The sequence below is a fragment of the Agelaius tricolor genome, unplaced genomic scaffold (genome assembly GCF_023055355.1).
Source record: "Agelaius tricolor isolate 1412-34295 unplaced genomic scaffold, bAgeTri1.0.p SCAF_35, whole genome shotgun sequence".
Taxonomy (NCBI): Eukaryota; Metazoa; Chordata; class Aves; order Passeriformes; family Icteridae; genus Agelaius; species Agelaius tricolor.
The window spans coordinates 4,406,951-4,432,825 of NW_027269295.1; the positions used below are offsets into that span (position 1 = coordinate 4,406,951).

The 25,875-nt window shown below is 47.3% G+C and overlaps 1 protein-coding gene across 2 annotated transcripts; it reads left to right on the forward strand.

Annotated features, from left to right (window-relative positions):
* The first annotated feature begins 9,779 nt into the window (after positions 1-9,779).
* ST6GALNAC1 (ST6 N-acetylgalactosaminide alpha-2,6-sialyltransferase 1) lies at positions 9,780-24,982 on the forward strand. 2 transcript variants are annotated; one of them, XM_071452537.1, is made up of 9 exons: positions 9,780-10,551; positions 15,976-16,609; positions 18,623-18,791; positions 18,985-19,156; positions 19,523-19,661; positions 20,339-20,442; positions 21,636-21,725; positions 23,356-23,455; positions 23,829-24,982. In XM_071452537.1, the coding sequence occupies exons 2-9, from the start codon at positions 16,169-16,171 to the stop codon at positions 23,997-23,999; spliced, it is 1,386 nt and encodes a 461-aa protein (XP_071308638.1). In that variant the 5' UTR covers positions 9,780-10,551; positions 15,976-16,168; the 3' UTR covers positions 24,000-24,982. The 2 variants fall into 2 exon arrangements, with proteins under 2 accessions (XP_071308638.1, XP_071308637.1); XM_071452536.1 differs by lacking the exon at positions 9,780-10,551 and adding an exon at positions 12,084-12,343.
* Positions 24,983-25,875: the final 893 nt, after the last annotated feature.

Sequence of the window (25,875 nt, forward strand, 5' to 3'; positions counted from 1 at the left end):
CACCCTGCACACGTTTATGGGATTGTCCCCAATGGATGCAGGAGAACACCGGGCTCCTCACCCCCCCAAGGCATTTTCTGAACCTCAGGAATCAGAGATCCTTGGCTCTATGTACATGACCTCCTGTGTCTAATTTAATGACGCAGGGAAATTCCCCTGGGCCTCACTGCTCCACCACGGGCTGTGCCTGTGAGAAATCAAGGTGAGGGATGATGAGTCCTCACAGGGCAGGCACTTTTCCCTTCTCTACACTGGTGAAGAGATTGCAGCCTGCAGGAAGGAACACTTGGAGAGAGGGGACTGCCTGGCCATGAAAAGTGGGGTATTTTTCTGGAGATCCCCATTACTGCCCTGCTGCAATGGCTCACGTTTGCTTAGCCAGGGGTAACTTGAAGGCAGCCCTGCAGTGCTCCCAGTCGGAACAAAGCTCCTATCCTGCAAGTGTGGGCAAAGGGAAGGTGCAGCCAGCAGTGTTTATCCTCTGGATGGTGCTGTTGTGTTGTACAAACAGCAGAGAGGGCCCGCAGAGCTCCAGCTGAACATTTCAGGTGCTGTTTGCTCCGGGGAGGGTTAAGGATGTGCTCAGTCCTTTTCTATTCACAAATCCCTTATGTTGTGATCCACCTGTACTCCAGCATTCCTGAGACTGGCTAAACTTAGCTAATGACTACTGATGAGAAAACTCATATTTTCTGAGCAATTCCTCCTGGTCAGGACCAGGAGGTTTTTTTAGCATCTTATTTAAAATTTCCCCCAGTCCCCCAGCCACCAAAATTTAAGCTTTGTTTCACCTGTGGGATGAGTATTTGTTGGCTTGAGGAAGTGCAGTGAGCTGGCTTGGATTCACTGGGGAAAAAAAGCTTTCAGTCTTGATTAAACTTCACAGTGGGGGTAGGGAAGGCACATACCTGTGAGGAAGCCAAAGTTCCAGAGGCCAGAACTCTGATGTTTGAATGTTGTTTGTCTTCATAGCTCCAGATAAGATCTGAAATAGGTATTTCCTACTGTAATGTGTGTGACCTTTTTCTAATGGTCTTGGAGCTTTATTGTTTTGTTTTATAACTGTGTCATAAAGATATAACTGCAATCCTTTTGGAGGAGAGGACGTTGCGGATCGTTGCCTCTGTCATTTATCTTCCTTGTCAACGCTGCTATAACCCTTTTATCAGAGAGAAAACCAGCAGCCTGTGTGGTGTAAGATATTGTTTTGTGACTGCCTGTGACTCACTTCTACTACTGATAACTGATGGAGGTAGAAATTAACTTAAAATGCTTTTTTTATGGAAATGGGAGGGTGGTAAAGGAGTGGTGAAAGTGTTTAGGTTGTAGTGAGTAAGGAAGGTCTCACTGGTTCAGTGACTCCCCTGAAAAGAGGTGCTTTGACTTTGTAGAGCCTTCCAGCACCAGAGAACTGCCTGTCAGCTTCTTCCCTTCTACCCCAAATTGTGGTAGCAGAGCATTGCAGAGAAAGCTGCAGTCTGCTGGCTGTAGCTGTTTCTGATGACCACTGCAAATCCATGGGTACAGGGAGAACCCCCAGTGTGACAGCTCAGAGCTGTGTCTGTGTCCCTGGCCAGGCTTGTGCTGGGTCCCTGCAGCAGCTGTGTGAGCTGGGCAAGAGCTGGTGTCCAGGGTGTGTGCAGGGTGTGCCTAACCAGAGACTGGCAAAGCAGAGGTCAGCAGAGGAAGTGCCTGACTCTGAGATGCCAGTGCTTCATACCTGAAGAAAGTCCTGACTTCAGATGAAAAACAGAATATCAGATTCATATTTTAAATTCTCATCTTACTGTAACCTGTTTGAACACAGTAGTGGTTCCCCACTGAAGAACATGATCTTTTAAATCCCTCCTGTCACCCTGAATTCCCTTTAGCTGCCACTCTGTTCATGTGGAGCATGTTCTTTCATGTCAGCAAGGACCAGTGAAAAATCCAGCAGTTTAACTTTGGAGGAGAAACAGCCCAGCAGCTAATGGAGATGGCTGTGACCTTTGGTGGGAAGAGGCAGGCAGTGAAGATGGGAGTGGAGGGATAAACCAGAATCTGCCTGGAAAAACAGATTTGCAAGGAGATGGAATGACTGACTGCTCAGGCTTGTCCCAGCATCTGACTCTTCACCAAAAGTTAGAGCTAAAATGGAAGACTTATAGTTTCTGGATGCTTCCAGGATGTGGTCAGAATGGCTGGGAGGGAGACTCACACCTGCTGATTTCTGAAATGTCTGTTTGTTTTGGGGTTTTGTCAGAAGCTCTCCTCTCTGTGTGCTTATGTACTTCAGTTTTGAAGGGTCTGACCAGATATTGTCCTTTCCTCTTCCATGCTCTTTGTCCTGTTTGTTTTCCCACTGGGATGTGAAGCCTGTGGATGAGTTACTGCATGGCAGCAGTAGAAGCACCAGAAGAAACCAAATGGAGAAAATAGAAACCCCAGCTTTCCTCTGTACAGACTACGCTGAAATTTTCACACCCACACACTTAAATCAACTTTGTAGTGGTGAAGTTTGACTTTTGGCATGAGCAAGAAAACTTCTATTTCAGGCAGCACAACATGAAAATTTTAGGTTGGGTTTGCCAGTTCTTCCTCCTCTGTGGGCTGTGTTTTTGTCCTGTAGTAAAGGATTCCTGTGCCTCATCTGCTGTCCTTGTGCTGTATGACCTTAGTGAAGAAGGGGAGTGCCACTGTGTCTGAACCCAGTGACCTTGAGATAGGAGCAGAGGCATTCTGAAAACTTGTTTTAGGGGGAAGGTTATCTTCTCCCTATTTTCAAGCTGCCTATGAACAGCCAAGAGTGTTGGGCCTCATTTTGTGTGTAGACCATGACAGTTTCAATAGCCCTACAGTGGCACCCTTAAATTGGCAGGGCTCTGAGTGGGTTGATGGGATGGTTCCCTAAATTTCCTGAGGAAATGGCACTCTATCCTACACACCTCCTTTGCTCTTTAAAAACTGCTGGCAGCACAGCTGAGGGGGGAAATGGCTCCTCAGGGAAGTGGTCACAGCCCCAAGGCTGCCAGAGCTCAAGCAGTGTTTGGGCAATGATTTCAGGCACAGGGTGGGGTTTCTGGAGCTGTCCTGTCCAGTTGCACTTGATGATCCTTTTGGGTTTGCATGGCCAGGTTTTGGTAGCAGGGTGGCTACAGGGATGGCTTCTGTGAGGAGCTGCCAGAAGTTTCTTCCATGTCCAGCAGAGCCAGCACCAGCTGGCTCCAGGGTGGACCTGCCACTGTCCAGTGCCAGCCAGTCAGTGATGGCAGTTACACCTCTGTGATGACATCTTTAAGAAGGAATAAAAAGTAATTGCACTCAGAGAAGAGAGGAGTCAGAATATGTGAGAGAAACAAGCCTGCAGACAGCAAGGTCAGTGGAGAAGGAGGGGGAGGATGTACTCCAGGCACCAGGCTGAGGTTCCCCTGCAGCCTGTGGTGCAGAGCATGGTGAAGCAGCTGTGCCCCTGCAGCCCATGGAGTTTCATGTGGGTGCAGATCCACCAGCCCATGGATGTTCATGTGGGTGCAGATCCACCAGCCCATGGATGTTCATATGGGTGCAGATCCACCAGCCCCGGGAGGTTCATGTGGGTGCAAATCCACAGCCCTTGAAAGTTCCTATGGGTGCAGATCCACCAGCCCAGGGAGGTTCCTATGGGTGCAGATCCACCAGCCCATGGATGTTCATGTGGGTGCAGATCCACCAGCCCAGGGAGGTTCCTGTGGGTGCAGATCCACCAGCCCAGGGAGGTTCCTGTGGGTGCAGATCCACCAGCCCATGGATGTTCATGTGGGTGCAGATCCACCAGCCCAGGGAGGTTCCTGTGGGTGCAGATCCACCAGCCCAGGGAGGTTCCTGTGGGTGCAGATCCACCAGCCCAGGGAGGTTCCTGTGGGTGCAGATCCACCAGCCCATGGAGGTTCCTGTGGGTGCAGATCCACCAGCCCATGGAGGTTCCTGTGAGTGCAGATCCACCAGCCCATGGATGTTCATATGTGTACAGATCCACCAGCCCATGGATGTTCATATGTGTACAGATCCACCAGCCCATGGAGGCTCCTGTGGGTGCAGATCCACCTGCAGCTCCTGCAGGAGCCCATGCTGGAGCAGGGGGATGCCTGGAAGAGGCTGTGAACTCCTGGCAAGGCTGAGCTGGAGCAGGTCCGGGCAGGAGAGGAGCCCATGGGGTGACCTTGTGGGGGATCCACACTAGAGCAGCCTGTTCAGAAAATGTTTGAGTACCCAGGCAGAGATGTTGGGCCTGCATCCAGCGCCTGTATTCTTTATGCAGGTGTCCAGCAGCAGTGCTGTCTTGGCTGGCCCCTCCATTCTCAGCCTGTTTCATAACAAAAGTCTGTCCTTGCCAGCCAGCCAGCTCCTCCTGTGGCCTTTTGTGGCAAATAGTTTCTTCCAGAGGGTGGATTACCCTTGTTTGTACATGGATATACTGCACCCAGGAGTGATCTCCATCGTGCATGACAGTTTGGTGATATTTGTACTGACAAGCCTGTGAGGTGGGGCTGATGTCCCTGCTCACCTTACTGCAAGAAGAAATGAGGCAGACAGCCTCAAAATGGTGTGAGCTTTATCCTGCTCTCTGCACTCACTGTAGCTGATTCAGCTGAGTAAAAGTGGTTGTTGCAATGTCTTTGGGGGTACAGACATGCAGACCCTTGGGGCTGGGATCTGGGGGCCCAGGACTCGGCCAGCATGTTGTTGTGAGGTAGGGTGAGAAATGGATTTGTAAGGAATTCTCAAAACTTGACAGAAAGCTCACACAGTCTTGTACATCTGTATGCAAACTCTGAGATAAGGTGTGCTGACTTAGGAAGGACATGGAATAGAGATTGTTGAGAGAGGGATTGAACTAGAAATGTTTTAATAATTTCAAAATATGGCTTTGCAAAAAGACCAGATATTTTAGAGAATTAGAACTGTGAAAGATGCATTGTACCAGGACCATGTGGGGAAAAAATAGAGATGATTAGTGTTAGAAATAATAGCAGCATTGTGGGGCAAAAGTTAATGGGATGAAAAACATTTCTAAGGTATTGTAAGCAGGAAATAGGTTGACTTCTGATGGAATGACACTGAGTTTTACGTCTCTTATGTCTCAGCCTTCATCAAGACTGATAATGGAATAAAATATTTTAAAATACCTCTCAGTTGCCCCATCTCTGTAAAAGCTAAAAAAGGCCAACAAGGAAGGAGAGGGTGTGGTGATGGAATGGCAGGGCTCTGTCCCAGCAACCCTGGGGTCATCAGCAGGTGGAGCTAGCCAAGACCCCTTGTACAAACAAACCTACCAGAGGACAGGAGATCTTCTTCTTTCTTTGTGAGTGCAAAACAGGACAAAATCATCCATATGTACCTACTTGTGGAGAAAAAGTTGGCTGGGGTGCTGAGTGTCCACAGTCACTTACCATGGTTATTCACAGTCATGTTTAGGTGCATGTAGGAAGGGATGGTGTAAGGGTCATCTCTTCTCTTCTCTTCTCTTCTCTTCTCTTCTCTTCTCTTCTCTTCTCTTCTCTTCTCTTCTCTTCTCTTCTCTTCTCTTCTCTTCTCTTCTCTTCTCTTCTCTTCCCTTCCCTTCCCTTCCCTTCCCTTCCCTTCTCCAGGTATGGATTCCACCTGCCAGCTGCTGTGTTGAAACAAAATTTGATCACCTTGGCTCTGCTCCAAGTCAAACCAGGTTAATAAAACTGGTGACCAGGTGTCTGCAGGCATGAATGTGTCTCAGTTTGGCCTGCAGGCAGCCCTGGCAGTGTAGGTGCATGGATAAATGGATTCATGGATCCATTCATAATAAATGGATAAATGGAACTGCAGGCTTCTGGTTTACTTGAAGTTGTAAGGCCAGACCTAATCAAATTCTGGTATTAACAGAAGCACAAAGCTGGCTTGAATACAGTATTGTACAGGGAACAGTAAACAACTCAAGAAAGTGGCCTCCTAGGAAAACTGACCTTCAATTCAGCTGCAATCCCCAGACAAGGAATTGTTTCACAGGATAACACAAAACCCAAAGACTTACCACGTGACAGGACAGGAAGTTTTTATTCCTGGTTAGATGAGATAGCAACCCACGTGAAATTCCACAAATAAGATGCCACCTATTATCCTCAAAGAGGAAGAGGCAAATGTGCATTTTGTAGATGTCAAGTAAAGCTAATTCTCGAATCAAATTGTATATGAACTTCCATCCATCAAACAGTGCAGTTATTTTAATGTGTTTGTGGGGTACTTGACATATCAACATGTTTTTAATAGATTGGTCTCCTGAACAATGGTGAAATGTTTTGACTGTGGCAAAATAAATAACCAAACTTTGACTTGTGGCCTGCTTGTGGGCTGCTGCTGAGCCTGGTGCCTTCAGCTATCAGGGCTCCAAGGATGTTGTGGTGGAGCCGTGAAAGATAAAAGTTGACAGATAAAGCTGAAAGTAAAAAGATACCCACGTAGTTTTGGGCAAAACAGAACTGTTGGCACCACCCTGGTTAAATTCTGATGTGATTAACTGCCTCTACTGCTCTGTCTCCTTTCTATTTGTTTCAGAGATCTTCTGTCTGGAGAAGTGTGGGGTGCTGTGGGATGGCTCCTCATCCTCCTGCTAGCCAGGAGTGCCTTTCAACATCAAGTGAAGCACCCACAGGAAGGTAATTTGCAAATGCTTTAGGGTAAATTACACAAAGTTTGTCAACCCAAGGACTTGTTATTTCTCAGTGATTCTCAGAGCACTTTACCATATGGTTTCACAGACAGAACACACAGTTAAACAACCAGCAAAATAACTTTTTATAGTTCTCATTTTAATATAGAACAATGTGTCTTCTTGATCTCGATTGTTTTATGCATTTAAGATGTTATTTTAGTTAACTGAGCTTGTTTTTACTGATGGTTACAATATCAGGGGGTGAATATGAACTTAGATATTGAGCAAGCTTCCATGTGGGCTCCAAAGGGGATCAGCAGAGTGTGATGCAGTGGTGGAGATTGCTCAGGGAGAGGGAGGGAAAGCTCAGGCACTGAAGGATAGATAGGACCCAGCTGACATCTGCTTGGAATCGTGGGGTTGGTAATGGCAGGTGAACAGAGATTAACACCAGGGCTGGACAGCACCCACATTTGCCATGGTGTGTAAACAACAATATTTCTGTTGTAGGCCTGATCATTCTCAGTTGATAACTGCACATGGAGACCCAAGGCTTGAGGTGCCAGCTGCAGAGCTGGGAAAAACCTCACTCAGTGTGTCCTGCCTGAGTTCTCTGTGGCAGGTTTTGGAAGTACAGCTCCTGGAGGAGATGATGAATGTCACTGCACATCATCAGTAAAACAGGCTGGCTCATCCTCTTGGCTCTGGCTGAGACTGCCACAGAAGTGTCTTTCCTGGAATCTCTGAGACAAACCTGGATTGTACAATTACTAAAGAGCTCCCAGGGAGTCAGGAGAGAATGTGTGGCCCTTCCTGAGCACCAGGATCTCACATTTGCACTACGACAGCATAGTGCTGCTCTCCTGCCCAGCAATTCCTTTGCCTGGGCATTTCCAAGTAGGAGGTTGGTAGGTGCTGTGTATCTGCTATGGCAAAGGTTTCCCTTTTCTCCATGGCTAACAAAAGGCTCTGTCAAGTTAACAGAAGGATGGAGAGAAGTAGCACCAGGTATGTACCTAAATAAAGCAGGAGAAGAACTGTTACAGAGGAGAAAATACACAAAAGGGAGAGAAGGGAAGAGAAGCATCTGATTTTCAGCAGCTCCTCACAGGACCCTGTGGTTGTCCCACTCCTGCAGCTAAAAATGGCACTGCACTTTTCTGATCTTCTCTGACTTCACTCTCCAGTCAGTCAGGAGCAGAGAGGAAAGCACTATGAGGCCACATTTTCCCAAGTGTAAGACGGGAACAGGATGATTTATACCAATCAAGAAGCAGGTTTATGTCTTGCGTTCCCTGCAGCACTTTTCACCCCAAAGGATGCCAAATGGCACATTTGTCCTGCCAGAGATGTCAAGAGCAATGGTTTCTGATGTTAAGGCAGTGGGAAGAGTATGGGAAAGACCTTTACCAAGAAATATTTCATTTCTGGCCCTAAAATTAGTGGATCCCCATGGAGATGTGATTCTGTAATTCATTACTCTGCAGGGCCTGAGTTTTGCTGCCAGATGTGACGTGCTGAGATAATATGCCTGCAAATTTTTTTTTGCCAGGGGTATGGAGAGGAATTTGGGCTTTGTGATTCTTGTGTTTCTTTCTCTGGAGCAGTGGAGAGTCCTTGAATACTCCTATTCCTGGCAGCTGTCAGGGACAGGAGCTGGAGGAGCTGCTTTTCTGATGGGAGGCCAACTAGCCACGAGTTTAATAAATTACCTCTTCACCTGTCTGCAGTGCTGTCCTGCTCCTTGGAGGACCAGCTCTCTGAGAGATTCCTAGTCAAGGAACAGAATTTTTTCTTCCTTTCCATCGAACAGACTTTAAAAGGGGGGAAAAAATTCCACAACCCATCTTAGCCCAGAAGCGGTGTCAGTTTGTCTCTCTGTCTGTCAGCTCTGGGGTGATGTGCTGGGCTTCCTGCTGGGATGGCACAGACAAAAGGCTGCTGAGGGAGGCATTTGGATAAAGGATCCCTGGTTCTTTCCAGCCTGTGTAACTCCAGATGATGTTTCCAGCCATTGTTGCTGGGAGTGTATTTTTCTGTGGTTTTTTAAATTCTCACAAATGAAGAGGCTCATCAGTCTTCTCAGCATTGTGTGTCTGAGGAAGGAGTGCTGGGAGCAGAGCATTTCAGTGGGATGGGGTGAATGTGAGGAGCTCAAAGAGCAGAAAAGGCTGTGTGATGGCAGACTTGGTCTGCTCCTCTCTGTTCAGGGAGGTTAATTATCACCCAGAGCTGTGGCCATAGGGAACAGCTCAAAAGCCAAGTCCTCACTATGCTTACAGAAAGAACTAAAACAGGTTCCAGCATCCAGAGCCTGTAACAGGGCCAGATTCAGAGCACTTTCCCCCCACCTCCCAGTGATTGCTCCAGGCAAGGACATTCCATGGGGTGTGGCACTGCTGGAGGAACCTGCCCCTGGTCCCATTACCAAGTGGGAGAGGGGAAAATAATCTAGGCTGGACCCATGTCATCTGCTGGCCCTACACACATCCAAGGCAGTTTCTTTATAGGGGCCTGAGCTGGCTGGGCTGGACACCAAGCACACAAATCAGCACTAATGAAAAGCTGATGGGGTTTGCAATCCATGTGGGCACTGAGCAGCCACTTGCTCATTCCACCATCAAAACCACTGTGTTTTTCCCTCCTGGAGCATTTCACCCCATGGAGAGAACAGACCAGTTGGCTCACAAAGCTGTTCCCTCACTCCTGGCACATTTTACTGGGGCTTTGCTCTGTGACAGAACTCTGGGCACTCACTTCTTGAAAGTGCCACTGTATGAGATGTGGGGGCTTTGCTTCAACAAATGCTGTTGTCTCTGGCTGCTTGTTTAGTTTTTGAGAGAAGGTTTGGTGCAGAAGGGAAGAAACTGGTTGGAAAATGGCCAGTGAGTGTGGAATTATGGCAAGCTTGGGAGTTTCTGGGCTATCAGTTTCAATTGGTAAAAGCAAGACAAACAGCTGTGGAGAGTTTGCTCTTGTAATTTCTTCCCCTCCAGATTCCCAGCCTGAAAGCATTTGCTTCTGAAGATGACTGCTGAATAGGGGAGGAAAAACAAGAACCTAAGGTTGCCAAGCCTTTGCTAGCCCCAAGGCCTGACCACTGAGCAGCTGCATGCTGCAGACAATGTCATTCTTTTTCTCCCCCTATTATAACTCAGTTCTTACATCATCAAATAATATGTGAACATATCCAAGCACCCCCAGCTTCTTTAGCAGCTTTATTCCACTGGCTTCCAATCAAACATTGGTTTTGGTAGGTTGTAGACATCACTGAAAGACAAGTTTATCCTGCAGCTAAGATTCATTGATCTGTAGAGCAGTTCTGTTCTTGAGCACATCTTGTGATGTTCTGTTCTGTGGACCAGAGACATGGGAGAGTGGAAAGCACACAAGGCACAGGCAAGTAAATAAGATTTGGTGCACAGCCCAGTGAAGAACGTGCACACAGAAAAGTTTATGGCACAGTTCAAATGCCAGCTTGCCAGCTGACACCCTCAACACACACAGTGTAGGATTTAATGACAATCAAGTTTGTTTATGAATTAAAAAAAAACCCCAATAAAAACCAAAAAAAAAAAAAAAAAAAAAACCCCAAACAACACTCCAGACAAATCTGCCTTTTATATGTCCAGGATGTAATTAAGGATTAGTGAAGTGCACGTGGAATTGAATGGCTATTGGAGATCAAAAGGGCTGACAGAAAACCATCTTCACTCAATGATCCCAGGTGCAGTTTGTTTAAAAATAAAAAGTCATCTTGTTTTTACAGTACTGAAGAATGGAAGAACTTCTGCTGGGGGCATTGATGTGGGGGCATTGATGCTGAGACTGGACATCCCAGCAGTGCTGGGCTTGGAGTCTCCACACCATAAATGAAGCAGCATCTCCTGAGATTGCAGGTGGGATTGCAGGTAGGACTGCAGAGAAACACACATTTGGAAAAGGATGCTGTGGCCCTTGAGAGGCCAGGCCCTGTGCATTGTGCAGTCTTTGCTTTGTACCTTCCTTCCCCTGGGCTGGGAGCCCTGTGTGTCCCAAGAATCTCACTTCTTACAGAGCTATTTAAGAGACCAGCTCTGCTCTTGACCTCAGTTTTCACCAGGTCATCCCTGGAGAGTTCCAGCACATCCCCATTTCCCAATCTGACCTCATGTTTGAGCAAACCAGCCTGGTGCCTCAGTTCTGACAGGCTGATGTCAGCAGTGGGGGTGGATGGTGAGGAAATGATGCTCCAAGGAAGTGAAAGTCTGTACTCTGACAAGGGGGGGTTAGGTTTTCTTTTCTTACACCAAGAAGCTGAAAAGCCCTGTTTTGCATCTACCAAGGCTGCTTTTGGCTAATGTGCTTGCCAGAGATTTGGATATTCCCTTAAGCACAAGCACAATCCCTCCTGAACAGACAGTGCTACAGACAAGTTCTGCACAATCACCAGCACAGATCCTTAAAAGCAAAGAAATCTGTATTTTTCTGCTTGTAGGAATTTTTCTATCCCTTGTGGCTCTTGCTTTTGCAGTAATGTTACATGGAGGAGATTGAAGGAAAATGTATCCTGCCTCCAGAATTTCCCTTTGGGACCCCTGTTAACAAAAAAAGTCTTGTAGTTGTGAAACCTGTTGACTGGCTTTGCTGTGATATAAAACAGGCACCTTCAGTTCTCTGGGTATTCAGTAACAGTGTGAGTGCTTCTGAGATTTGAGATACTGTCAGCAAAAGCTACTTTTATATCTGAGCTTCATTTTTTTTATAAGAGCTGTGCAAAAGCAGTCTATGCATAAGAAGCAATATGGCTATGTCCCCTTGAAATTTCAGGGTTAATGTTTACAACTTAAAAAGTTAAAATAGCCCTTTGCTGTAAAACTACATCCCTGGTAGAAGTAAACATTTCTCTGGTCTTGGTGTCCATCTTTGCAAATCTTTTCCTCTGCTGGTGGGGTGATGTACCCTGGACTGCCAAAGATTGATTTCACACTGACTGGCGATTTTCATAGCACAAACTCTTTTTCTGCGGTGGATTTGCACCAAGTCTTACTTTGATTTGCTGGGTTGCTTCCCAACCACAAGGTAAAATGGATGTGTATCTAGCCATCAGCATTTGTGGGGCAGGGATTGCTTCTGGATTGGGGCTGCAAGCAATTACTGCATGAAGAATATTTGTTTATGGCCATGTCTAAAACCTTGGGCAGGTGGTGCTCTGAAAGCTTCCTGGATTGTAACTATGGTCACTTCCACACTTTGCATGCATTCCCAGTGATGCCTTTTCCAGGTTAGAGATATAAGGTTTCCCTTTTAGGGCAGAACAATGTCATTAAGAAAAACACAGGAAACTTCCACTGTTCGCAGTAAAACGCTTTCCGTTCCCTGCTCTTTGTCATTAAGCTTCTGGTGATAAACAGGAACAGTACAAAACTGATGCCTTCCTGAGAAACTGGAACTGTGTGCAGTATCTGAGAATGCTGGGAGACAGGGTGTGCACATTATGTGAGGAAATCCAGAGAGAAAACCAGCCCAGTCCTTCCACACCCTTGGTGAGGCAGTGCCTGGCGAGCACTCTGCCACTCGCGGGTTCCTCACCATGCGCTGCTCCAGGATAAGGCTCCCCAAAATTGCCAAAGCCCTGGTTTGCCTCATTGTTGTAATACAGTTCTGCCTGTTCCTTGGCAATTCCAGCTCCTTGTTTGACTTGGCAAAGACAAAGATGTTCAGGTAAGGGACCTGTTCCTTCGTGGCGTGCGCTGCCTGGTGTGGGTGCTTGTGCTCACTTTCTGTTTCTGTCTCTCTGTCTTTTTTACCCTGAAACTTGCACTTCTGATCTGAGTTAGGTGACCACGTTACTTTAGCAGAGCATGATGTTGGAAGATCCACAGTCAAAACCCTGCCTCTCTTGGCTCACTATTTTCCAGGGCTTCCTTTTGTAGCTGTCTAAAGCAGCTTTTGCTTCACTAATGCCACGTTTTTTCATACTTTGGCACTACATAGTATTTGCCTTTCCTGTTGGCTTCCAGAAGGACTTTATTCAGCCCTAATCTAGATTGCATTGGTGGACAGTGAATTTAGTGGGATGGCTTTGAATTTATGGCAAATTCAGCAGCTGATTCCTAATATAAAATATTCTCCATACTGGCACACCAATGTCATCTAGACATGATATCTTGATATCTATTTTATGTAAATGGTCAAGTAAATCCTACAGGGATGAGTGTGGAGGGAACTGCAGTGAAATGTCTCCAGCATCACTGGCAGGGAGCACTGCTCCTTGCATGAGCCCTTGCAGACACCTGAGCCTTTCCCAGTACAGGTATGGCTCGTGGATGTGTTGGTGCTGCGTACAGCAAGCACCACTCCCCAATCTCCCCACCACCCCCAGCTGGTCCCAGCTCTCCCGTAAGCTCAAATGGCTTGGCTGGTTTGGGCTGGTTCTCAGCTGAATGTCTGGGCTGGTGCTATGGGGCAGGCAGGAGGAGTGAGGCTGGGAACATCTGCAGCTCTTCTGGAGGTGACTTGAGTTCAGCTCAGCTCTAGCAGCTTGACACCATGCTTTGAGGACAGCTGTCAAATTTGGAGAGGTTGGAACCTGCACAAAGGAGGTGGGAGGGAAAGGAGGGAAGGAGGAGGCATAGAGAAGTGAGTTCTCCTTGATCCCAGAGCCCATCAGTGGCAGAGCTGGAACAAGAAGTGGCTCTCCATATTTAGCTGCTTGAAGCCATTTCCTTCTCCTGTAGTTTCAGAGAATGGAAATGCCTGTATTTATACAACTTAAGTAAAACACAACAAGATATGAACTGTGTGTGGTTGTCTGTGTGGCAGTTCTATTTCTGTACCTTGCATGTCACGCAGAATACACAAAGCAGCATTTTCATGGCTTTATCCTCTATTTGTCCTTGGGCTTTGTAAAAGGGGAGGAAAATGACAGTAAATGTCATTGAGCTTCTGCAGTTGTTTGCCAGCTGGACTCTAGAGCCTGAAATTCACCGTGCTGCTTTGACAATTTGTCTGGATTTAAAATGCTGGTCAGGAGAGCAGGGTCCTGTGTAAGCACCAGTGCCTGGCCATGTGGGCCTGACTGCAGGGAGCAAGTTGGGGATGTGAAGAGCCCTTGCTTTTACATTTTGGTCTCTGGCACAGGATTTGAAGTGTAACAGACCGAGGTGGAATCTGCCCTGCAAGACAGCACATAGGGAAAGCCTGGAGTAGGGGATGGTTTCTCATATTGAAACTCCTTTTCATTTGTTCTCTGCACTTAATTTCAAAGTTTTAAACATCATCTTAAAAATACAACAGAAATTCACCAAGGGATTTAAAATCTGCCTGAGCTATCTTACCAAATTTCTCTTTATTTAGAGTGTCCATATAAAATCTTTCCTCCTATTGGGCAGTAAACAGTGACAGTAAGTTTATACATGACAGCCCGTGACAGAAAACACACGTTGCATACTGGGTTGAAACTGGCTAATGATTATGGGAGAGGCAGGGCTGATAGGCCATTTGCTACAAGCTCTTTATTTAGAGTGTCCATATAAAATCTTTTTATTCTTTATTATCTCTTTATTTAGAGTGTCCATATAAAATCTTTCCTCCTATTGGGCAGTAAACAGTGACAGTAAGTTTATACATGACAGCCCGTGACAGAAAACACACGTTGCATACTGGGTTGAAACTGGCTAATGATTATGGGAGAGGAAGGGCTGATAGGCCATTTACTACAAGCTCTCTTTTATAGCCTTGTAAATGTTCACCCATTTATCTGATACAAAATGATTTTTTTAAAGCCTCCTTAGTTGATAATTTCCTGAGCACTTTCAGAGTGGTATAACACCCATCAAATTTCAGCAGCAACTGAGCTGCTATCTGCAGCCTGTTATCTGCAGAAGTGCTTTCTCTCCCATTTTTCACTTCGGAAGCAATCCACAGCCTTCCCAAACGAGGGTGTCATGCAAAGGCTGAACATGAGGGTGGGATCAGACTGCCACAGCCATGGCTTATCCTGAACAGCTTTGCTGCACACAAAAGCTCAGCTGTGGAAATTGTTCACCCTCCCTTTTCCTGTTCTGCCCTCCAGACGTGCACAGAGAAGGGGGAATGTTTAGGACAAAACTTCACCACTTCTGCCTTGATTTTTTTTTCTGGGTTTCAGCACAGTCTTGTTGCAGGTGGCTCTTCTGCTGTCAGCAGATATGTCCTCCTGTGACAACCTTGTACCTGCCTGTGCCTCTGAATCAGGCAACAGGGCAGCTGCAATATTAGAGGCAAGTGCTAAAAATGTAGAGATTTTGCATTTTAATAGCTTCACAGTGTCTGCCTTCAGATACATGTGCCTGGTGAGTGCTGTGTGATGCCCTTGCACTACCTGACCAAGGCAGAGGAGGAGAGAAAGAAGTGTCCTGTGGCCCCAAAAGCTCAAGAGGTGATGTAGGGTAAAGAAGGGAGTTTCACTGTGGCATTCACATTCTGTGAACGTGATTCCTTCGCCCAGGGTTTTTCTCCTGGGAAGCTGAAAGGCAGCAAGCAGCCTCAGAGAAAAGGAAAACAATTCTGATCTCATTTGCTTCTCCTGTGTTGTGCTCATGTGGAATGTGTTTGGAGATTGTTTACCCACAGGCGATTGTTCCATTGGATTCTGCTGTGAGTTGTTTTCACTCTTTGGCCAATCAGGGCCAAGCTGTGTCAGGACTCTGGAGAGAGTCACCAGTTTTCATTATTATCTTTTTAGCATTCAGTAAGTATCTTTTCTGTATTCTTTAGTATAGTTTAGTATTCTTTAATATAATATAATAAAGTAATACATTATCCTTCTGATATCAATGGAGTCAGATGCATCATCTCTCCCCTCATCGGGGTTGCCTGAATTTATAATATTTCACTTCTTCTCAGACTTTCCTTCCTGAATTCTGGAAGATCTTCATGCTCTGCTGCTGAGGCACAGGGCTCTGCTGGCAGAGGGGACAGGCAGATGGCTGCCTCCATGGTGGGGCCATGTCCTGAGCCCAGGATCTCCAAACCAACCCCGCAGTGCCACGGGGACAGTGCCAGGGGACCTGCCCAGTGCCCGGTGCGTGGCAGAGCTGGGCTGTACTGGTTGGCTGCTACTGCCAGAGCGAATGTTTCATGTGCCAAGAGCTGAGGAGAGAATGTGTGCCTCTGGGATTTGCCTAGTGGGGAGATAAGCAATATTCAGGCTAGAATGGTGCAGGAAGTTGAATAACATTTTGGCAAAGCTTAAAATGAAATTGCTCTAAAGCACAGAGAGAGGCTCAGAGTCAAGAGCACTAGAAATGAGCTGAAGGGTGTTCAGTGTTAAGTGTGTATGATGTATCTGCTTTTCCTTTGATTGCATTCAGGAAATTGAACATTTTCCAGCATGCCCCAGAGACACAACAAGTGGACCCCCAAGAGCAACAGGGTTTAAACTGTTCTGATAATGGGAACTCCAGGAGCATTTTAAAGGTGACTTTGGGAGGACACATCACAAGACGCAATGATGTGGTGGAGAAGACACCAAGATGGAAAGGAAAGGAGGAGCAGAAGGAAAGAATGAAACCAGTTATGAGTGTTAAGGAAGAAAAGGGGAACATGGCTGTGAAACCACCACACCAGTTGGAGGGAATCAAGGAGACAACAGTGAAAACAACCCCTGTGGTGCAGGAAAACAAGGGGAAAACAACAGTGAGGCCAACTCCATGGGTGGAAGAAGCCAAGGAAAAGACAACAGTGAAACCACTTCCCTGGGAGAAGGGAGGCAAGGAGAAAGCAACAGTGAAACCATCCCCTGGGGTGAAGGGAGCACATGAGAACAACACATCCCCAGAGCAAGCAAACCCCAAAGCTCCTCCTGCATCAATGAAAACTGCCAGACCTACTCCTCAGGCTGCTGCTGTGACACAGAAGAGGAAACTGAGCTCTGCTAACTTCACATCTGAGCCACAGTGGGATTTTGAGGACGAGTACCTGCTGGATAGCTCATCCCCAGCCTCGGTAGGTGGGATGGTGCAGATGGGCACCAAGAATGGTGCCTCCCCACTGACCTCCTTGTCTGCTGGCCCCTGGGTGGGTGAGCCCTTTGCAGCTGGGGGTGACAGTGTTCACAGGGGTCTGAGGATGAGGGAAGAGATGAGGATCTGACTCCATGTTTCAGAAGGCTTGATTTATTATTATATATATTATATTAAAACCACACTAAAAGAATAGAAGAAAGGATTTCATCACAAGACTAGCTAAGAATAGAATAAGAAGGAATGATAACAAAGGCTTGTGGCTCGGTCAGAGAGTCTGAGCCAGCTGGGCTGTGATTGGCCATTAATGAGAAACAACCACATGGGCCAATCCCAGATGCACCTGTTGCATTCCACAGCAGCAGATAACCAATGTTCACAATTTGTTCCTGAGGCCTCTCAGCTTCTCAGGAGAAAAAATCCTAAAGAAAGGATAAAAGATGTCTGTGACAGCTGGGGATGATTTCAGAGCTGGTAGGTCACTCACTGGTATATGCAGATGCTGGTGGGACAGGAAGACCTCTATATACAACATCTGCATTCACATGAAGACTCAGGTTAATTAAATTTGAGCATCTCTTAATTACTAATGTCCAGGAACAGGACCTTTAGGAAAGTAGTAAACTCCAGCAAAGTTCTCAGCAAGCAGCTGGGACAGGTTGTGGTGTCTCAAGCTGTCTCTGTCCCCCATCCTATGCTACTATGTCTTTGTAAAGCTTACCCAGAGCAGTTTTCCCTGGCACCCCTGTTTCTGGAAGGCTTGGAACAGGTGGGTCACCTTCTCACATGTTGTGTCTCACTCCCTGATCCCAAACCTGATCTGTAATTCTGCAGAGAAAGGGAGTCATTAGGAACACTCTCCCCTCCTTAATTTCCTGCATGATCAGAGTTTTCCCTTGTTCCTCTGGTACTGATCCAGTCTGGCTCTGGAGGAACAAGAAGTACTAAGCCTTGGACAGTACCTGCTTGAGCAGGATGGGAATGTCCCTGTTTCTGGACATGAAATATGCTGTGAGTGAAATGATGCCACCATGAAACCCCTGACAACGTTGTCCTCAGAGTGTTCCTGTGGTGACAGGCAGGATGAGGGCTGTCTCCTCAGGCTGTGGCAGGGCTGTCATCCTCATCCTCTGCAGAGAGCCCAGCCCAGCCATGGAGCACTCAGCAAGGCTTTGGCAATGCAGGGGATTTGAGCTGCCCATGAGGGTCCATTTGGTCTCTCTTTTGTCTTTCAGTAGGTGTTTGGGGAAGGTGTCTAAGAAAGTAGAGCCCAAATTGACTCAGCAGAAAATTCAGTGTAGTGGAGCTGTTTGCTTTCCATCTGCACACACAGCCTCACTCCTGCCAGCTGCAGTGAGACCTCCCTTGTAGGATAAGCTGGCTTGGATTCCCTTCTCAGCTGCACATTTCACTGATTCATTTATGACATTGAACAAGTTGTTGTCCATTTTTTCTTACCCTTAATAGGAGTGGCAATGTTGATCTGATTTCATTCATTCATCAGTGTTTCCTTGGGTGGATTCTGAGGACCTTGTGGGGTGCATTGCCAACAGGGACTGCTCATTTTAGCATGCATCTATTATTGCAGCATATTCTTAGTGCTTACAGCCTTATTTGATGCATTTAGGTTAGACCTATTACAAATGTTAATTTGCATCAGCTAATGAGGCCCAAAGCCAGTAAAACATTTTAAACAGTAAAACATTTAAAACAGTGAAACATTTAAAATATTTAAAACAGTAAGAGACTTACCCTCAGAGACTTGGAGTCATCCTGGCTCCCTTGTAGGTGACTTTTCACCAGCTGGTTATGGATGTAGTGCTAAAATTGTGCTTCATGTTCCTGCTGATGGGGATCATGAGGGAAATGGTGCCACTGGAGTTTCTGTGTTTCCCTTTGGTCCTGCCACAGACAGGCACACAAGCACTGGCACTCAGTCAGGTTTGTCACCTCTGCTCATCATCGGTCATTACTGTTTCCTTTTTTGTTTTCCAAGACCTGCTCTGAATCAGTGAGGGCCAGAGCTGCCAAGTCTGCCTGGCTGAGGGATCTTTTCCTGCCCAACATCACACTCTTCATGGACAGGAGATACTTCAGTGACAGTGAATGGAACCGCCTGGAGCATTTTATACCCCCCTTTGGCTTCATGGACCTGAATTATTCACGTGAGTCCCTCAGGGCTTGTCAGGATGGGACTTTCAGACTCCCAACAGAAACCTTATGCTGAGTAGCTGGAGGTTTGCAGCATCTCCCCATCAAAGGCATCAGTCTAGGAGGATCTCATGGTGGAAACTCTGGTGGTTTCACTGTGTCCATCCCAAAGGCTCTTGATAACTCACCACTGTGTTTGCTTCACAGTGGTAAAGGAGGTCATATCCCTGCTGCCCCCAAAGCCCCACCAGCAGCTGCTCCTGGCCAACCATGACAGCAGCATGCCCACGTGCATCAGCTGTGCTGTCGTGGGGAATGGAGGAATTCTGAATAACTCTGGGATGGGCCAGGAGATTGACTCCCATGACTATGTCTTCAGGTAAGGCTGCCTTCCTTCTCAGAAGATGCACAGCTAGCTCACTGTGGCTAGCCCCTGACTGTGGCTGGATCACTTCATCTCTTCCTGTATTCCACTCATTCCCAAGTGCCAAAATAATGGATGGCAGGAGATAAAAAGTCCAAAAATAATTGGAAAGTTACTCAACACTCCAAAGCCTGTGGTCACAAATGAGCCATAAAGAGCCATGTCCACAGCTGGGGCTCTCCTGCAGATCAGGGTGTCAATCAGAATGGATCTAGTCCACCCTTCCTCCAGGCTAACACTGTCTTTTCCTGTCAGGAATGTGCATGGGAGGGGTTTCAGTGGTCACCTAACTCTGCTCCTCTCTTTGATTTCCTTTGCCAGGCTCAGCGGAGCTTTAATCAAGGGTTATGAAAAAGATGTGGGAACAAAAACTTCCTTTTATGGATTCACAGCCTACTCCCTGGTTTCCTCTCTTCAGATCTTGGGACACAGAGGGTTCAGCAACATCCCACGGGATAAAGTGAGTGAGGTCCCTGCTGTGTGCATGCACAGCTTTCACAGGATGCTGTTTGTCTGTGTGCTTCAGTTCTGCTCCTGCCACGAGGAGCAGAGGGGCTGAGGCAGCCCTTCAGCATTACCCTCAGGGAGGGAACCTGCTCTGCCTTTGCTCAGAGTGAGTGTTTGCAGGGCCAAGTCATGTCAATGCCTCCCCAGCCTTGTGTCAGCTTTGAGTCAGGAACGGGAGTGAAGGCAACACATGAATTCTCTTCAGCAGGCTAATTTGAGTTTATTAGAAACCCATTCCTTTGTGTACAACGTTCTGATACAGGTGGACTTGATTGGTCACTTAATTAACACCCCTTCACACCATTGGCTAATTAAGCAGACACCCTTTGGTAAACATCTTATGAGAAAACAACTGTTCAAAACACCAGCTGCAAGATTGAGAAGGCTGAGAGAAAAAATTAAAACAAAACTCCCCAGAACAATTCCTGGGAAAGTTTATCTGGCTGTCTCTGTCACATCCACAGCCTTGTGGCATGTAGAAGGAGCTGCACATCAGATGTTTTCTCCATTCTGCTACTGCTGGTTGAGAGCTACAGACTGAAGATGTGTGCCCAAGAAACTCAGTGAGCCAAGATGTTTGCTTGCATTGTTTTGGAAGTGCTGCTCACTAATGCTAATTTATTTTCTTAGCATGTCAGATACATTCACTTCATGGAGGGAGCAAGGGACTATGAGTGGCTGGAGGCTCTGCTGTTCAACAAGGACATCAGGAAAGGATTCCTGAACCTCAGCGGGTAAAGCCAACTCCAGCCCCCTCTGCCCTGCAGTGATGAGCTCTCTGTTGGGCTCTTTTCCTCTTCCAGTGCTCAGCCCTGTGGAGGACCAGGCCAGGGTAAAGCCTCCCTCCCCTGGCAGACTTGCAGGCAGGAATCTCCCATTTCCTGCACAGCTCTGAGCCCTGCTGCAGTCAATACACCTCCTTTGCAGAGGTAGCTTGCAGGAGCATCGGGGGGTAGGACTGATGGAGATGAGAGATCTCTGAAGCCAGGACTGGAACTTGGGGTTTATTGCAAAGGGCCTGGGTGCAGGGCCCTGCTGGGAGCTGCCAGCCACAGCTCAGAGCAGGACTGAGAGAAGAGAGGGGGAGAGAGGATGGGAGGGTGAGAGAGTAACAGGGTAGGAGCGTAAAAGGGTAAGAGAGTAAAAGGGGTAAGAGAGCGAAGTTCCCGTTACAATACCATAAATCTTTTTCTGTGCTGAATATTCTAATTCTCACTAACCAATCTAGTACAAGATACAAATCCTATAACATTTCCATACAGCCTATAAGAATCATTACATTACCATACTGTGTTACATTTTAAACCCTAAAAACTCCTCTTTGGGCCCTTCTGCCAAGCTGTAGGGTCTGCTCTGACCCTTGGACCTGTCTGCAAGCAGAGGGTGTTGTTCCATCAAAAGGGGATCACCTTCAGCTGGCCACACCATTGTTTTCCTGTTGTTCAGTAACTGAGGTATCTCAAAGCTTGCTTTCATTTCAATCTCGCTTATAGTTTCTATATTCTCAAAATCTTTTGCCAGGCAATCATATTTGTAAGGCTTTCCTGTTTCATCTTCCCCAACATCAGCTGATTTCAATGATGTGTGGCCAGAGCTTAGAGAAAGTTTTGTGACTTTTGGGGATGAACACTTGCTTCTGGCTGGTCTGGTGTGGCCTGCTCATGGATGAAGGCCTGGTTTCACTAATTTTTGCCTATACAAACACTTACTTTTGATATTCCTGTCTCCTTTTGTTGCCTTTCCTCCCTGATCTCTTCCTCTGCAATGCACACAGGTAGGGAGGCTTTGTCATAATGTGGGAAATGCTACAGAATATCTTCACAGTGCTTGTGGTTCTTCTCTTACCACCAAGTGCATCAGGGCTGATCCTTTCCAGCTGTGATGAGGTCTAGGAGCTTGTTTTGAGTCTCCCCATTCCTGTCCTTAGGCAGAAGCCCCGGCAGAAATTCGATGAAGATTTCACAATGGACAAATACCTGGTGACTCACCCTGATTTCCTCAGATACATGAAAAACAGGTGAGCTGCAGGTTGTGTGCTCTAACAGGCTCATTTTTCCTGGTCAGCACCATCTCTCTCTGTCTCTGGCCTCTCCTCCCAGCTCCCTCCCTGTAACCTCAGCTCAGCCACACCAGCAGCCTGAGCTCTGCTGATGTTGTAGTGTGCTTTTTAGTTTTATTAATATGCTTGCTATTTAATTTGTAATTTTGTAATTTCCTTATGCTGTCCTTTTCCCTGCCTTTAGAGTAGCACAGGTTGCCCATTTTGTATTTTCTGTTTTTAAAACTAGACTTGTTCCTTTATCATTATTTAGTTTAGTTAAGTGTTGGGTTTTTGTTTGTTACCTAGCTGTTCCCTGCCAAGTTCTACACCCCTCCTATCCATACCCCTTCCCAGAACTTTCTTTACTCCTCCTTTCATGAAATGCCAGTCCCTCAAGCTGAAACTCTCTGTGGTGCTGCAGTGGGAGGCTTGTGGTGGGTGAACATCCAGAACCTGTGAGCTGGAGAAGCAACAGCCATGAAACTGTTTGGTTTTCTGCATCCAAAAGAGACCCAGGGCCAATTGCAGCTTTAGGTAGGAATAATGTTGCTGAAGTGCCAGAAGAGTTGATCTCTAGTTCAGGACCAGCCTTTCATGTTCCCCATTGCTTGGCACCTTGGAGGAAGGCTCTGTGACAGATTTTCTCTCCAGAGATTCCTTCTAGACTCAGGAGGTTGGTTGTGCCCTCAAGCATGACAGGCTCTTCTTCAGCATCCCCTTTGCCTGGCCTGGCTGCTGCTCTTCTGTGCCTCTCCACCCCTTTCCACAGCCTGCTGGCCACTGTCACCATGAGATCTGCCCATCCTGGGCCACACATGGCTGAGATGGAGGCACAGGAGCTCCTGTAGGGCCCTGCTTTGGCTGCCTGTACCCTTCAGTGTCCTTGGGACCTGCTGCCTTCCCTGGAGCACAGGGGCTCCTGTAGGCCCTGCCATGGCTGCCTTTGCCCTTCAGTGTCCTTGGGACCTGCTGCCTTCCCTGGAGCACAGGGGCTCCTGTAGGCCCTGCCATGGCTGCCTGTACCCTTCAGTGTCCTTGGGACCTGCTGCCTTCCCTGGAGCCAGAGGGCCAGCACTCCCTGCCTGCTCTGCCTTGGGGCCCCCTCTAACTTGGGGCCTTTCCAACACCAAGAGAACTCCATGCTATTTTTTGCCAGTGTTTACTCCTGCTTTCCTAACAACTCCTGGCATGACACAGTGCAGCTCCTGGCAGGTTTTGTGACTCCTCTGCATCTTCCCTATGGCTCCTTTCACTCCTAGATGTGGGTGGGGAGCAGGATATACCAGGGAGCCCCAAAGCCACCTCTGCACTGCAAAGCAAAGGGCAGATTTAAGAGTAGTGGGCTTTACCTCTGAGATCCTTTAATCCATCCCCTCTTTACCCCCACTGCCTCAAGACCTTCCACTTCCACAAAGCTGGGGAGAGCTGGGCTTAGGTTGCAGTGCAGGTGGTGGAGAGGTCTGGGCACATTTGTGGCTTCTCTGAAATGCCTCATGTGGCCCCCGGCTGCTGCAAGGAGGGGAGATGCCACATGAGCCACAAGATGTGCCCTGCTTGAAACACCACAGCCAGCAACTCCTCAGTGCTTTCCTCTCTCCTGCTGCAGGTTTTTAAAGTCTAAAAATTTGGAAAAGCCCTACTGGAGGCTGTACAGACCCACAACAGGGGCCTTTGTGCTGCTGACTGCCCTCCATCTCTGTGACCAGGTAAGGGCACAGTGATTCTTGCACCCAGAACTGTCTGGAAGTGGGAACAGGGGACACAGGAGAGCAGGGGTGGCTGCTGTGTGCCTGGAGTGTATATGGGCTCATGTCAGCTGTGGAGGAGCAGACTGAAGATGAGAAACAGCCCCAAAATAGCCCCCACAGAGGTGGTGAAGCCTGCTGTGACCTGGGGCACATCATCTCCTAGGGAGGCAGTGAGGGCACAGCAGATCTCTGGAGCCAGTGCTCACAGCCTGGTCCCTCTGGACCCCACACAGGGTCACCAGAGAAGCCCCAGCTGGCATCTCTGTCCTGTATTTCCCCTGCTCCCTCCATCCCTGGTAGCCCTCCCCAGTGAGCCCTGCATCTTTCCCAGGTCAGTGCCTATGGCTACATCACAGAGGGGCATGAGAAGTACTCAGATCACTACTATGACAAGGACTGGAAAAAGCTGATTTTCTACATTAACCATGACTTCAACCTGGAGAAGCAGCTGTGGAAAAGGCTTCACGATGAGAATATAATTAAACTTTACCTGAGAAGCTGACTGCAGCAAGGGCCATTGCCTGGGAAATCTCAACAACACCTCAGTGGGAACAGAAGAGGATCACCAGAGCCAAGGTCATCTCTGCACTGCCAGGCACATTTCATCCCCTCAAAGACATTTCCCTCCTTCAGCACCTCTGTTATTTCACAACACTTCAACAAATGTGTGAATGCTGCAGGCCCAAAGACCAACAGGAAAATGCAGCCTGCAAACCAAGTCCCACCTGGCTGTGCTGCAGGGCTCTTGCTGGTTGTTGTAGGCATGGGTGTTATCAGAGCAGAACCCAGGATGGATATGGTCCTGTGTGTAATTTCTCTCTTTGCAAGGAGATATTCCTCAGGTTGGGGCCACTTCTCTTCTGGGTGGATCCTCTCCATTAGCTATGCTCATTTAGGAGCTGGGTATTGTCTAAACAAACTCCCTGAGGAGCTGGAATGGATGGAGGTGGAAACACAGATTCTGCTCCAGGCTGACTTAATTTCTTGGCAGGAGGGGGCTGCACTCACTCTGCTCCCTGGAGATAAAAAGGATGGACTGGACACGTCCAGGTGACCAATTTGAGAGAGAATGAGTTTCACTTTTGCTACCCCATGTGGCCTTGCTCTGACACTTCCAGAGGAGCACTGCCATCAACTCCAAGGCTGCTCTCCATGGTGCAGCAGACCTCCTGTACCTGCTGCCTCTTGCCCCAGGGCTCCCCTGGCTGCACAAAATGTGAATTTTTTGGCATGGACCGGATGTGCCAAGGACTTGCACAGCTGGACTTGGTCATGCTTGGCTCCCAGCTGTGTTTGTCCTGTTGGAGGAGAGGTGGAAGCTCTCCAAGTCCGGGGATGGATGCCATGTGTCCTTGCTGCTGGCTGAAGTGCCTGTCCCCACGGTGCTGAGAGGGGCCCAGCTGCTGCCAGCACACCTGGGGTGTGTTGGCCTCCTGGAAGGGGTTTTTGTAAGCAAAATAAATGGCATTGCTTTGACCAAGCTGATCTTTCAGCAGCCCTGTGGCTTGTGGTTATTTAGTGCACCCAGAATTTATGCTTTAAGGGCTGAAATACAGCAGATGGCAAAGCCAGGCAAGTACAGGACTGAGGGATAATGAGATTACCTCCACCTGGAGAACCTCTGCAGCTTCTGTGGACACACCTGAGCATCCCTGTGAAAAACGCCAATCACTTGTTTTTAAATTTTTAAAAGTTTAATAGTAATAAAATGGTTATAAAAACAGTGATACAATTAGAGTAATAATAATTTGGACAAATTGAATTAGGACGATATGAGACAATAAATACAAAGAGTTATGGACGTCTGGGTACCTTTTTCTAGGCAGCACGAGCCGAAAAAAGGACCCACGTTAACAAAGTATTAATCCTTAAAAACTTCAGCCTGTTGCATATTCATACACTTCATACATGATGCATAAATTCCATTCAAACACAGGATTCTGTCTGGTCATCATCAACTTCTTCCTCTGAATCCTGCCAGCGCCTTCAAGGCAGGAAGAAGTTCATTTCTGCTGATAAGAGGGCCATAAATTCTTTTTCTCTGAAAGATTCAGGTGTCCTGTGGCTGCTATCTCAGTGCGAGTCCTTTCTTTAAAAAAAGTATCCTACACAGTATAGTTTCTATTTTAACATTTTTTATAACCTAAAACTATATTCAACACAGCACTTAAGAGAATTAATACAGCATTACTTTCTAACACAACACATATAATATTCATTTTCATATTTGTGAAAATATGCATTTTTCACAATCCCCCACCTGTTCACCTTCCAGGGCAGGGATCAGCACCAGCCCAACACCTCCCTGAGGAAGTGGGTGAACACCTGGCAAATGTGCCCTTGTCTGAGCAGCTGCTCTCCAAGAGTATCAGATATTC